Consider the following 14244-nt stretch of genomic DNA (forward strand, 5'->3'; position numbering starts at 1 on the left):
AGCCAACGACATAGTGCTGTGAGACAGCATGGGACAGCTCTTGCCTCTAAAAATACATTACGTTGCACTCAACTTCAATCAGGATTTTTCCTGCCTTGACTGGACCGTGCCATACAATGCTCTAATGAAGCATCCAGATGATCTTCTAGCTTACTGACGTTGATATGCTAATCTTTGTGTGATTTGTGACAAAGCAAGAAAAAGCTCTAAAAAAACCAACCAATCAGTCAAACAAACAAAAACCACTCAAACCCAACCACAAAATGGTTTGCATGTTCTTCCAGTAGCTTTAGATGTCCACTGTCAAATCACAGGCTTGATTTCCAGTATTACCTGTAAGCCACAATAAGGGGATTAGGCAACATCATATCTTGGAGACACTGATTTTTCTCTCACTTTTCAGAGCCAGAAGTTGTATTTACAAACAAAGAGAAGGTGCAGAAAGAGGTGAAAGCTGCACTATCAGAAAATGCCACGCTGAGCTGTGAGGTGGCCCAGGAGAAGACTGATGTGAAATGGTACAAGGAGGGCAAACTGATCAGCTCCAGCAAGAAGTTCAAGGTGGAGTCAGAGGGCAAATCTCGTCGCCTGGTGGTGGGTCAGCTGGAGAAGAAAGATGCTGGGGAGTACACCTGTGAGGCTGCTGGCCAGAAACTGACCTTCAAGATCGATGTCACAGGTGAGAGGACATGTTGGTTCTCATCATGGAATGGTCCATGACTTTCATTTACAAAAGGCAAAACTGAATTGCTATCTGGGCTCCACGAACTGTGTAGCCTGGATATTGAGTAGTGAGGTTGATCAGGCAACCAGCTTGCATGCATCCACTGTCACACAGGTGCCTATGGCTAGATGTCTTCATCCACTCAGCAGTCCTTGTCATTTTCTGATTTCCCAGTAAAGACAATATGGACAAATTTACATATGCATTGTGATTTATAAGGATGATGGTAGGGCCATCTCCTAGATGTGTAGGAAAATAGGTCTGGAATCATTCTCAAGAAGTACCTAGAGCGGGCAAGGCTTAAATCTAGGTCCCTGTGGCAGATGAGATTGGATGCTTATTTGTGCATTACATTAAGGAACAAAAAGTCTGATTTCTTATGGATCCATGCGGATGGAAAGAACCTTATCTCTTGGGGCATTGATTCATTTTTCTTCAGAAATGATGATGCATTGCTCTCAGACTGTATCAAGGGCCGTGTCCAATATGAGTGTATCTTAGCTGTGAGTGGAACCATTCCAAAATGACAGAGCTGTGAGAAGGTCTTATAATCAGGATTTTGCATTTGACTGTGAGCTTTTTGGACAACATGAACACACCTGTGATTTTTAAATTTCTTCTCCCACCCACAGAAGCAGAGGATGCGTTTATCAACAAAGAGAAACTGAAGAAAGAGGTGAAAGCTGCACTATCAGAAAATGCCACGCTGAGCTGTGAGGTGGCCCAGGAGAAAACTGATGTGAAATGGTACAAGGAGGGCAAACTGATCACCTCCAGCAAGAAGTTCAAGGTGGAGTCAGAGGGCAAATCTCGTCGCCTGGTGGTGGGTCAGCTGGAGAAGAAAGATGCTGGGGAGTACACCTGTGAGGCTGCTGGCCAGAAACTGACCTTCAAGATCAATGTCACAGGTGAGAGGAGATTCTTTGGCTCATCATTCCTATTTCTAGGATATTTAAAAAAATGAGTATTATTTCATGAGGTTTTTTCCTTTTACTCTTCAAATTTTTGGAGAACATCATTGGATGGCCTAGCTATAATGTGGAAATCAGTCAAAGAGTTACAACTACAGTTCTCTTTTTATGTATGTACATGCCTCTCTATGTAAAACTTTATAAAACCCTTAAGCAGGTAGCTGCATTCTTGGGAGCTACCCATCACTGTAGGAAAAGGTCTATGAGAAAGAATGCACTGATTGCACATCTCCATTCTCACACGTTGGTGCAATGAGAACAAATCTGCAATGCAGCTGATTCTCAATGTATTTCAGAGCAGGGTCATGGTGGAGAGCAGTTGAGTGTCTGCCCAATGTCTGCACTCTTTTTCTTTCTCTTGGAAGGCCTCCTTTCAGCCTGAGGGGAGGATGTGGTAGTAAGACTTGATACATGTTAAGTTATCTAAGGTGTCAGGTGAATGGCAATTATGGAAAAAATTTGTTGTGGAGGCTCATTCCAGATGCATAACCCTACTGGGGTTGTGGAGTGGTAGAATGGATTCAGCTTTCTAATTCCCTCTCTACTGCCTGATCCTCTTTCAAGTGGGATGACTAATGTGTCTTCTAGAGAACAAAAGGAATTTCAACATTTGGATGTAACATGAGCTGAGCTTTTCTCAAGGTCACAGTAAAGAGTAATAACATAGTCCTGATCATGTCAGTCCTTGTCTAGCACCCTTCTCACTTAACAAAATGACCTAACAGACAACAGAGGTGGCTATTGAGAACCAAAGAAGCCAACGACATAGTGCTGTGAGACAGCATGGGACAGCTCTTGCCTCTAAAAATACATTACGTTGCACTCAACTTCAATCAGGATTTTTCCTGCCTTGACTGGACCGTGCCATACAATGCTCTAATGAAGCATCCAGATGATCTTCTAGCTTACTGACGTTGATATGCTAATCTTTGTGTGATTTGTGACAAAGCAAGAAAAAGCTCTAAAAAAACCAACCAATCAGTCAAACAAACAAAAAACCACTCAAACCCAACCACAAAATGGTTTGCATGTTCTTCCAGTAGCTTTAGATGTCCACTGTCAAATCACAGGCTTGATTTCCAGTATTACCTGTAAGCCACAATAAGGGGATTAGGCAACATCATATCTTGGAGACACTGATTTTTCTCTCACTTTTCAGAGCCAGAAGTTGTATTTACAAACAAAGAGAAGGTGCAGAAAGAGGTGAAAGCTGCACTATCAGAAAATGCCACGCTGAGCTGTGAGGTGGCCCAGGAGAAGACTGATGTGAAATGGTACAAGGAGGGCAAACTGATCAGCTCCAGCAAGAAGTTCAAGGTGGAGTCAGAGGGCAAATCTCGTCGCCTGGTGGTGGGTCAGCTGGAGAAGAAAGATGCTGGGGAGTACACCTGTGAGGCTGCTGGCCAGAAACTGACCTTCAAGATCAATGTCACAGGTGGGAGACATATTTTGGTTGATATTTCATTGCCTTTTCTTTGTGTCTGGGCATTTTCTCCTTTTTTCTCTGTCAAAATATTAAAAATGCTGTTAAAGTACTTTTTGATGTTGGTCTAAGCTACCCTTTGAGTGAGGTTGTATAAGACTGGGCAGATCTGGACGCTACATGTAGATTTCCTGATACCAGCTCCTCAACTCTCCGATCATCTCCTTAGTCTCAGATAGTGAATCAGTAGTTTTCATTAGGAGTCACCATGTTAAAGGACCTCTTCCAATTTGATCATCACTATTGGTATGCCTCCTCTTGTTCTTCTTCCTCTAAAGTCACTGTCTTCTTCCCTTTTTGTTTCATCTTTTCTCTGCACAATGCCCTCCTTCACAGAACAGAGAATTGCTTCAATTATTCCACAGTCTGGCTGTGCAAACACAGTGTGAGCATAGTCTCATAACTCCATGCAATATGAAACTTTTGTGGATGCTGAACAGAAATGGATAGAGATATGTGCAACTTGAACTATGATTTCTATTTAACAACATTTCCCCCAGATTTTCCTCTACCATTTCTTTTATCTGTCTTGGACACCCATTTGTGGTTTGTAAAGCTATGAGAAGTGGTGAAAATGCTTGTCTACCAAGTGCTACTTAAACAGTATTGTTTACAAGATCCCTAATTTATTGTGGCTGCATTGAGAATGTTTTGGAGTTGATACTAGTGTAGAGTCCTTAAAATTTTGTGTCAGCTGCACCACACGTATCTGGAACATGCTGAACCAAATGTGATGCTATTTCTACACGTATAATGACCATTCACAAGTCCAGAAGTGTTTATTTGTATTTGCACTTTTCCCATGATTAAAAACATGATTTGGAGCCTGAGAATTTAATATTGAGGTTGTTCTTTCACTCTGACTACAGTAGAGAGATCTTTGGTCTCAGTGTGTTTTGCAAGAGGTTCGGTAAATGTTATCTAAGGATCCAGGCAGCCATGGATGTATCGGGTACATTCTGAGTGATCATGTCTGAACTGAATAATAGGAAAGGGTTTTGCTTTGTTTTATTCATATTCATAACGCTCCACTGTCTTTGCAGCCAAATGCCTCTCTCTTAACATTACAGAGCAGAACAGGGAATCTATTTTCTCCTTTGCTTTCTTACAGCATACAACACAATGCTGACAGAGGTCTGGCATTTTATCAGCTATGTAGAAGAGCAACTGCATTGGGAGTCTATGGACTTTCCTGCCTGAAGCCTTGCTGCAGACCTGAAGCCCTTGCTTAAGGGCATAGCTCAAGTGCTGTTCCCTTGTAAAGGCTTTACTGCTCTCCTGCTGTCTTGGGGCATCCTCCTCCTCCCATTTCTCATGTGCAATGTGCAACTGCTGCTATTGCATAAAGCTCTGCTTCTCCCCATAGCATATATAGTAAGCCATCAGATGTTACGCATCCCCACTCTGCATGGTATACACAGGGTGTGAGTTGGGGGCACTTTGTCTCTTTGTTATGAATTGTGTAGCTCATGCTTTTAACACAGGGAACTGCCAGTTTCAGTGGAGGATGGGTTATAGTAAGGCTAGATTTGAGAAGCATCTTTCAGAGAAAATGAAACATGGGCTTATACCAGTGTTTTTTCTCTTAATGCCAAGGTCATGCTCAGCTGCTGAAACCAGTTCATACATTACTGCAGTGGTGTAGTCAAAAAAACCATAGAAATGTAGTGCTTTTACATTAAATTCCTCTAGCTGAGGTCTATTCTTAGCTGTCTGCCTCAGAAACCAAAAGTTTTCAGTTCTTTTTCAAAACTGATGACTTCACGGCTGTGCAGGGTAATGTAACACCTTCCCCTCTGTTGTAAGTAGAGAGTGCTTGCCTAGCTACCGTTGCTGTATTTCTCATGTGTACAACTGTAACATGACATTCAAGTCCAGCACTCACTGGAAAATGGTCTAGTGTAAAGTCAGGAGGGATTACGAGTACTCTGAGTGCCTGGCTCTTTTGCTGCAGAAATGCTTATCTTTCTAGATTATCCCAAAGTGCAGTGGCTTTCTGGGTCTTAATTTATCCTGTTACCATTGCACTCAGAAAGCTTTTCTGGTTTCCTGTACTCCAGGGCTCTACTGGTAGCACAAAACCTTCCATATTTAAGGACCACTTGAAGGTTAGATGCTCAGTGTTTAGTATTGGAATGTGGCTATAGATTTTTGGCTTAATATAAAAAGAACCAGTTGCTGCACACCTTGGGACTGAGCTAGAAGTGTAGCCAAAAGAGCTGATTCTGAAATCTTGTTATTTCAAGATTCATGATATGCAGTGAAATTTTGATTTGAAGTTGACAAAAGGTCTGTGTCCTGAAAATGGTTTTCCTCAATTTCAGTGTAGCTTCACTAACCTGTTTCAGCAGAAGCTGGAAATGTCATCCACACTGACAACTTTTTTAACGTTAAAATAAGTTTGTAAGGCAAATTACTGGGTAGTGTAAGTCACTTCATAAGCTTATTGAAAGTCTTGGTCATATTTCCTATCCCTAAAAAATCGTTTATATTAAAGGGAAAGAATGCAGAGGACAAGTGAGTAACCCATCTGGAATATTCCTGCCCTGCTAACTTAAAATTTTAAATACAGCCCCCATTGAAACAGACTAGTTTAACTTGTTTAGTGCACCCTGCATATTTACCATCCAAGTTGTAGATGGAACTTGAAATATTTATGTTTTTGCAACCAGCTTTGAATACAAACTGTGGTGTGTGCTCAAGCCCTTTTAGATACCAAAACGCTGCTTAATCTGCAGTGGGCTGATATGTGCCTTTGAAGAGTTTTGCATCACCCAGCATAGGCCATGTACACTGCCTTGGTAATGTCACCTTAATGACAATGATATCTCCTCACACCCCTTCTACAGCCAATATAAGCAGAGGAGCTCAAATTTAAAGTATATGAATTGTGTTCCTGCTTTGGATTGCTCCCTGCAGGACATTTCTCCATGGACTGTGCAATACTGATGGCAAGCTTACAATGTGGCTCCCAGGATTGCGTGTAGTGCCATGGTCAGCAGTGTAGGAACCTGACCTGAACTTACCCCTACTCCTTACCCTCCCAGGCAGCTGCTGCCAGTCAGGGTGCAAACATGACAGAGATGGTATGCAGAGAAGAAAGTCATCAAGAAGGAGTAAAGGATGGTATTGGGAGGCTGCAGAGAGTGACTGTGGGGAGGAAGGCTGTAACACAGGTTATGGAAGGGGTTCACCATGACTGTCAGGGAGAACAGAGCCTCACAGGTCAGGCTAACCAGGTAACCCAGACGCCTGAAGTTGGGTGGGTGAATTATGTTTCATTCTTGCATTGCAACTGAATGCCAATAGCAACCCCATACACTTGCTAGTCCATTTATCTTTGGAGTTTGTTCTTCTGTAGCACTGAAATCATGGACTTCAACAATCAAGTGCAATACCTGGGACCCAAATAGGCATAGGGTGCGTATGCTAAATCCCAGATGGTTGTTGTTATGTGATATCCATAATGTAGGCATGCCAGAAATATTTTACACTTCTTGTGCAGTTATTTCTTAGGGTAAATCAATGGAAAAAAATGTGGCAGCCAATTTATTTAGAGTCTATTTGTCCTCCCACATCTCAGATGAACATTAATATAAAAGCTAACAGTGGTCACACCAGTTGTTGGTAAAAGGAAAACCATCACAGTAATTGGAAAAAGATGCAATTTATCAGTCAGTCTTACTTAGCAAGGTGACAATGGAATATTTTCAATGCATATGCCTAACTAACTACTAATCACACAAGATATCCTTTTGATGCCAACTCTACTTGTTGAGATGGAAGTTCTAAGTGGTACTGTGGAAGAAAGTGATTTTTAATACTTCATTCTTGTTGCTTGTGTAAATTATTAAGAGAAGATTCCTTATGTCCAGTTTTCCGAAAAATCAGGTTTCAAAGAAAAGAAAAATATACTTCAAATTTTATATGCAGGTTTAATGTATAATGTAGGCCGAGTATTTCTCCATATATTTTTTTGGGATTGAGTTAGAAGATATTTTCTGAACAACATCCAGTCTCTATCTAAAATGCTAAGACATAAATTCCTGTAAATAGTGTGATAGTGACGGTGGCAACTCGTAATTGTGATATATTTGTGTACTTCTAAATGTGAGGTGTAGAAATATCGTAAAAACACAATGAGGGAATTTTATCTTTGTCTTCATTATAAGAAATTTGAAAATGAGGTGGTCAAGCTGTTCGCAAAGGCTAGTCAGAGAGGTATGATAATTATATGGACTGACCATGTTTTGAGGGTGCATTGTTCTATATGATAAAAAGAACTGTAAAGCACTGACACAAAATACATGTAATACCTTCTTGTTGCTGGCCATTTCTATCTTACAGTTTTTTTCCCTAATGTTTCCCTATTTCAGAAGCAGAAGATGCATTTGTCAACAAGGAGAAGGTGCAGAAAGAGGTGAAAGCTGCACTATCAGAAAATGCCACGCTGAGCTGTGAGGTGGCCCAGGAGAAGACTGATGTGAAATGGTACAAGGAGGGCAAACTGATCAGCTCCAGCAAGAAGTTCAAGGTGGAGTCAGAGGGCAAATCTCGTCGCCTGGTGGTGGGTCAGCTGGAGAAGAAAGATGCTGGGGAGTACACCTGTGAGGCTGCTGGCCAGAAACTGACCTTCAAGATCGATGTCACAGGTGAGAGGACATGTTGGTTCTCATCATGGAATGGTCCATGACTTTCATTTACAAAAGGCAAAACTGAATTGCTATCTGGGCTCCACGAACTGTGTAGCCTGGATATTGAGTAGTGAGGTTGATCAGGCAACCAGCTTGCATGCATCCACTGTCACACAGGTGCCTATGGCTAGATGTCTTCATCCACTCAGCAGTCCTTGTCATTTTCTGATTTCCCAGTAAAGACAATATGGACAAATTTACATATGCATTGTGATTTATAAGGATGATGGTAGGGCCATCTCCTAGATGTGTAGGAAAATAGGTCTGGAATCATTCTCAAGAAGTACCTAGAGCGGGCAAGGCTTAAATCTAGGTCCCTGTGGCAGATGAGATTGGATGCTTATTTGTGCATTACATTAAGGAACAAAAAGTCTGATTTCTTATGGATCCATGCGGATGGAAAGAACCTTATCTCTTGGGGCATTGATTCATTTTTCTTCAGAAATGATGATGCATTGCTCTCAGACTGTATCAAGGGCCGTGTCCAATATGAGTGTATCTTAGCTGTGAGTGGAACCATTCCAAAATGACAGAGCTGTGAGAAGGTCTTATAATCAGGATTTTGCATTTGACTGTGAGCTTTTTGGACAACATGAACACACCTGTGATTTTTAAATTTCTTCTCCCACCCACAGAAGCAGAGGATGCGTTTATCAACAAAGAGAAACTGAAGAAAGAGGTGAAAGCTGCACTATCAGAAAATGCCACGCTGAGCTGTGAGGTGGCCCAGGAGAAAACTGATGTGAAATGGTACAAGGAGGGCAAACTGATCACCTCCAGCAAGAAGTTCAAGGTGGAGTCAGAGGGCAAATCTCGTCGCCTGGTGGTGGGTCAGCTGGAGAAGAAAGATGCTGGGGAGTACACCTGTGAGGCTGCTGGCCAGAAACTGACCTTCAAGATCAATGTCACAGGTGAGAGGAGATTCTTTGGCTCATCATTCCTATTTCTAGGATATTTAAAAAAATGAGTATTATTTCATGAGGTTTTTTCCTTTTACTCTTCAAATTTTTGGAGAACATCATTGGATGGCCTAGCTATAATGTGGAAATCAGTCAAAGAGTTACAACTACAGTTCTCTTTTTATGTATGTACATGCCTCTCTATGTAAAACTTTATAAAACCCTTAAGCAGGTAGCTGCATTCTTGGGAGCTACCCATCACTGTAGGAAAAGGTCTATGAGAAAGAATGCACTGATTGCACATCTCCATTCTCACACGTTGGTGCAATGAGAACAAATCTGCAATGCAGCTGATTCTCAATGTATTTCAGAGCAGGGTCATGGTGGAGAGCAGTTGAGTGTCTGCCCAATGTCTGCACTCTTTTTCTTTCTCTTGGAAGGCCTCCTTTCAGCCTGAGGGGAGGATGTGGTAGTAAGACTTGATACATGTTAAGTTATCTAAGGTGTCAGGTGAATGGCAATTATGGAAAAAATTTGTTGTGGAGGCTCATTCCAGATGCATAACCCTACTGGGGTTGTGGAGTGGTAGAATGGATTCAGCTTTCTAATTCCCTCTCTACTGCCTGATCCTCTTTCAAGTGGGATGACTAATGTGTCTTCTAGAGAACAAAAGGAATTTCAACATTTGGATGTAACATGAGCTGAGCTTTTCTCAAGGTCACAGTAAAGAGTAATAACATAGTCCTGATCATGTCAGTCCTTGTCTAGCACCCTTCTCACTTAACAAAATGACCTAACAGACAACAGAGGTGGCTATTGAGAACCAAAGAAGCCAACGACATAGTGCTGTGAGACAGCATGGGACAGCTCTTGCCTCTAAAAATACATTACGTTGCACTCAACTTCAATCAGGATTTTTCCTGCCTTGACTGGACCGTGCCATACAATGCTCTAATGAAGCATCCAGATGATCTTCTAGCTTACTGACGTTGATATGCTAATCTTTGTGTGATTTGTGACAAAGCAAGAAAAAGCTCTAAAAAAAACCAACCAATCAGTCAAACAAACAAAAAACCACTCAAACCCAACCACAAAATGGTTTGCATGTTCTTCCAGTAGCTTTAGATGTCCACTGTCAAATCACAGGCTTGATTTCCAGTATTACCTGTAAGCCACAATAAGGGGATTAGGCAACATCATATCTTGGAGACACTGATTTTTCTCTCACTTTTCAGAGCCAGAAGTTGTATTTACAAACAAAGAGAAGGTGCAGAAAGAGGTGAAAGCTGCACTATCAGAAAATGCCACGCTGAGCTGTGAGGTGGCCCAGGAGAAGACTGATGTGAAATGGTACAAGGAGGGCAAACTGATCAGCTCCAGCAAGAAGTTCAAGGTGGAGTCAGAGGGCAAATCTCGTCGCCTGGTGGTGGGTCAGCTGGAGAAGAAAGATGCTGGGGAGTACACCTGTGAGGCTGCTGGCCAGAAACTGACCTTCAAGATCGATGTCACAGGTGAGACATACTTTGTCTGAATTATAGAAAAAGATTAGAAAGTAATAACTATTACAACATGACTCATTTGGAATAACCAGGGCTTTGTTTCAGTCTATAGGATTCACCTGATTTTCTGTACCTTGTTGCCTCGATTTCTAAAAATGGGAATATTTGGCTTTAGCATGACATAAATGCCTATCTCATTCTCTGTTTATAAGAATAGTCACGGATATAAATATAATAGAAATAATAATCAACATATTATTCAGATTTCTCCCATTTCTGGGAACCCAAAGGGTTATTCTCGTGCACTGAACTTCTTGAAAGGGAAGAGCCATTCAAAAATCCTTTTCCTTTTAGACTGCTGATCCCATTTCTTGAAACTTAGAGGCTGGAATATGTTTTGTCATTTGCAGTTTTGGCAGCAGCATACCTCAAGATGGGTTGAAAACTCAACACTTTTTATGATTTTGGGTTGCTGTCTGTTTAAGACCTCAGCCTTCTGAGATGCCTTACTACTTCTGCCAGGTGCTAAATGTCCCTTTGTCATGAAAGATTCCCAGCAATTGTGCTTTGGAACAGTATTCACAAAGTACCCAAATTGCTTCAAGTATGTGATACTAAACATCTCTACAGGATTTTGCAACAGTCTTGGTTACCTTGCCAGCCAGTCAGGTTACCTGACCTACCTGAACACTTGCAGGGAGATAATATTTCCTTTGTCGCTTTGACAAACACATTTGTGACAGTGGAGGAGACCATGAAGAGTCTGTTCCAGAAGCCCATAGTTCTACATTGATGTCAAGGACCCTTTTGATTCTTTCTATTCTTAGGCTCTTCCCTATTTTCTCAGAAAGGTAACTATTATCAGTGAAGGCAATTGGTTTTGGCAAGTGACAATCTAAATATTTTCCAAGCCTGTGTACAAAAATCTTTAAGATTGATCTCATTTTAATTCCTCAATCAATGTTTTCTTCCTTTTCTGCATTCAGAGCCCAAACCTGCATTTATAAACCAGGAACAAGTCCAAAAGGAGGTAAACGCTGTCCTGACAGAAAGTGCCACCCTCAGCTGTGAGGTAGCACAGGATGCAACCGAAGTGAAATGGTTTAAGGATGGAAAACTGCTCATTACCTCCAGAAAATTCAAAATAGAATCTGTGGGCAAAACCCGACGCCTTGTCATAGGGCAGCTGGAGAAGAAAGATGCTGGAGAATATATCTGTGAGGCTGCAGGCCAGAAGCTGACTTTCAAGTTGAAACCAACTGGTGAGTATTCACTTTGAGGTGCTAAGCAGCAATTTGTATGGTTTAGAGGAAAACTGGATATTCCCTACCCAGTGGCCATAGTGTGACCACCATTTTCCTTGGAGCAACACCAGTGAACCCCATCACACATTAATTTGTCCTTTTTAATCTACTGGTTTTGGCTATAGAAATGCTATGTAGGTTTTTACTTATCTCCTTCATACACCCTGTTGCCCAACTTGTTACAGTCGTGGGTAGTTGAAAGTAGAAGTAAGAAATCTTGAAGAGCAGCAATTGAGCTATGGGAAAGATGGGTAAGAAAAGCTGGTCTGCTGCTTTGTGTGCCCCAAAACTGCCCAGTTTTGTGGCAAAGTGTTGTACAAGATAGAGAAAAAACCAAGAGAAAGACAGTAGAGAAAACAGAAAACAGGTCATAAATTCAAGTTTAGCACACTAATATTTCTTTTTATTTTGATCTAAAATCCTAAAAATGGGAGAGGAAAGAATTATACAAGTCATTTTACTTCTGAGAAGCAAGCTTTTTTGGGAAGCAGATAAAATGTATATTTACATTTCCTTTCATTTTCTTCTTTTCTAAGCAGAAGCTCTTGGTTGTCTGACAGATCATTTTCTTTCTTCCCCCTCAGCAAATTATTACACTAGCCAAAAATATTCAGCCCTATTCCCTGGATTATTACAAATTATGGATGAGCTGGTGTTATGAGTCAGGAAGAGAGAGTAATAGGAAATTGCTCTGTTAATGCTCAAATCCTTTAGTTATTAATTTTCCTATTTTAATGTCTTTCCTAGAACCAGAGGCTAAATTTGAAAATAAAGTCATCCAGAAAGAGCCTCTCATTGTTCAAGAATATGAAAATATCACACTGACTACTTCAGTAACTCCTGAAACTACTGCGGTAAGGTGGTTCAAGGATGGAACAGAAATCAAGGCGAGCAAGAAATATGAGATCAAGAGTGAGGGGGCATCCAGGACCCTGACAGTGAACCTGGCTGAGAGCACAGACAGTGCCGTGTACACATGTCAGACAAAGAGTGACAAGCAAGAATTCAAAGTACAGGTGAAAGGTAAGCGCAGAGCAGCACACAGGTCATGTCCCAACCCAACAGCTATGCTTCTCTCATGGTAGAGTAGAGGTGAAGTACAAACTCTTTCTAAAACTGTTCCAACCTCAAGGCTTGAATTGCTGTTGCAGCTGAGCTGCTGTGGCTGCCCCACCATAGGCCAGCAAGGTTCTCCTGCTTGAAATACCCAGTTTTTATGCTTTGCTGGACAGTCAGGGGACAAGGAAGCCTGTGGTCTGTGTTTCTCCTGGTGTCTGCTCCCCACTCTCATCACGCTGCTCTGCCTCCTCCTAACCCCAGTAGCTGGGGCATGGCAGAGCCTTAGCTCTTCCCCACTGCTCACCAACATGACAAAGCTGATGAGGATCTAGAGGGATGTTGTGTCTGTGAGTTAGTCACATGGGGAAACTGGACCTGAATTGTATCCTCCTCTGTGGGATGGTGCACCTGGGATGCTGTTCTCTAGTCAAGGCTAAGGCTATAAATTGACAAGAAGATTTAAGTACAGCTGGTCCATAGGTGGAGATGAGAGGGGCAATGTCCCAGAGCAAAGCCCTGCTCCCTTCTCTTCAGACACTCACAGTGGAGTTGTCAGCAGCTGAGATGCATTCCCTCAGCTCCCTTTGGAGTCATTGCAAAAGAGTAGTTGCTAATAGGTCATGATACACTGATCTCTTAAAATGTCCCTTCAAGAGGAGTGAAATCATACCCTCGATTTCTCTGAGTCCATTGGCTCTGTCTCCAGCGATGGAAGAGACAAAGGTGGCTGGGTCTTATGCATCCATACAGATTTTTACACTTAGTCAGGCAAATCAGGCTCTGATGTAGAAACATCTCATGGTCTCATCAGGTAAAAGATTAGAAAGAAAGGCAATACCAAATCATGTTTTCAGACAGTGTTCTTTCTTTACAGAATTATAGTGATATTAAAATACCATGTTAAAGGAATGTCCCTAAATTTCCACCTTTCTGGTTTGTTTCTGCCTACCCTGATCCCCAAAAATGTTCTGGGATTGTTTCTTTAATTTTTTTTTTTTTTTTTAAGTTGGCTGGAACCAACTCAGTTTCCTAGAACATGTTTGTTATCTTTTTCCTTTATCATAATTTTTCCTTCTTCTGGATCTCAGAAATCCCAGTGAAGTTTGTCAAAAAGCTTGAAGCTGTTAATGCAGAGATTGGAGGCAGCATCTCTTTGACCTGTGATGTGAGCCATGCCAAAGGGAAGGTGGTGTGGCGCAGGAACAAAGTAGAGATCAAGCCCAGCAAGCATTTCCAGATTCATGAGGAGGGGGTCAAGCGAACCCTGACAATAACAGGGATCCGGGCTGAGGATGAGGGAGAATACTCATGCGAGTCCAGAGATGACAAGAGCACCATTACCATCACCCCCAAAGGTACGTCTCCAATGGTGACAATGTGGAGGGATCCTTGGTTTTGTCCTCAGCTGTTATGACTCTGCAAAGCTGAGTTTTTTTCATGTGTTTGTGCTGTCTGCTGTATTAAAAGCAAAATACAAAACTCTGTGTCAGTGACTCTCTCAGTGTCAGTGAACTCTTTACTTGTGAAGAACATAATGATTTTGAGAACTGTTGAGCTCTCTTAATATGCAGGCAAATTGACCTTCATGATGCATTTGAGTCTGAAATTAAG

General features: G+C 41.7%; 1 protein-coding gene across 1 annotated transcript in view; it reads left to right on the forward strand.

The window, feature by feature from the left end:
- OBSCN (obscurin, cytoskeletal calmodulin and titin-interacting RhoGEF) overlaps positions 1-14244 on the forward strand; it is a 183000-nt gene that overhangs the window by 34364 nt on the left and 134392 nt on the right. The window contains 9 exon segments of the mRNA XM_030482854.1: positions 404-679; positions 1126-1632; positions 2855-3130; positions 7555-7830; positions 8508-8783; positions 10007-10282; positions 11257-11532; positions 12322-12597; positions 13722-13988. Of these exon segments, the coding sequence (XP_030338714.1) occupies positions 404-679; positions 1126-1632; positions 2855-3130; positions 7555-7830; positions 8508-8783; positions 10007-10282; positions 11257-11532; positions 12322-12597; positions 13722-13988 (2706 nt within the window).

This window comes from Strigops habroptila, chromosome 1 (genome assembly GCF_004027225.2).
Source record: "Strigops habroptila isolate Jane chromosome 1, bStrHab1.2.pri, whole genome shotgun sequence".
In the NCBI taxonomy this organism is placed as follows: Eukaryota; Metazoa; Chordata; class Aves; order Psittaciformes; family Psittacidae; genus Strigops; species Strigops habroptila.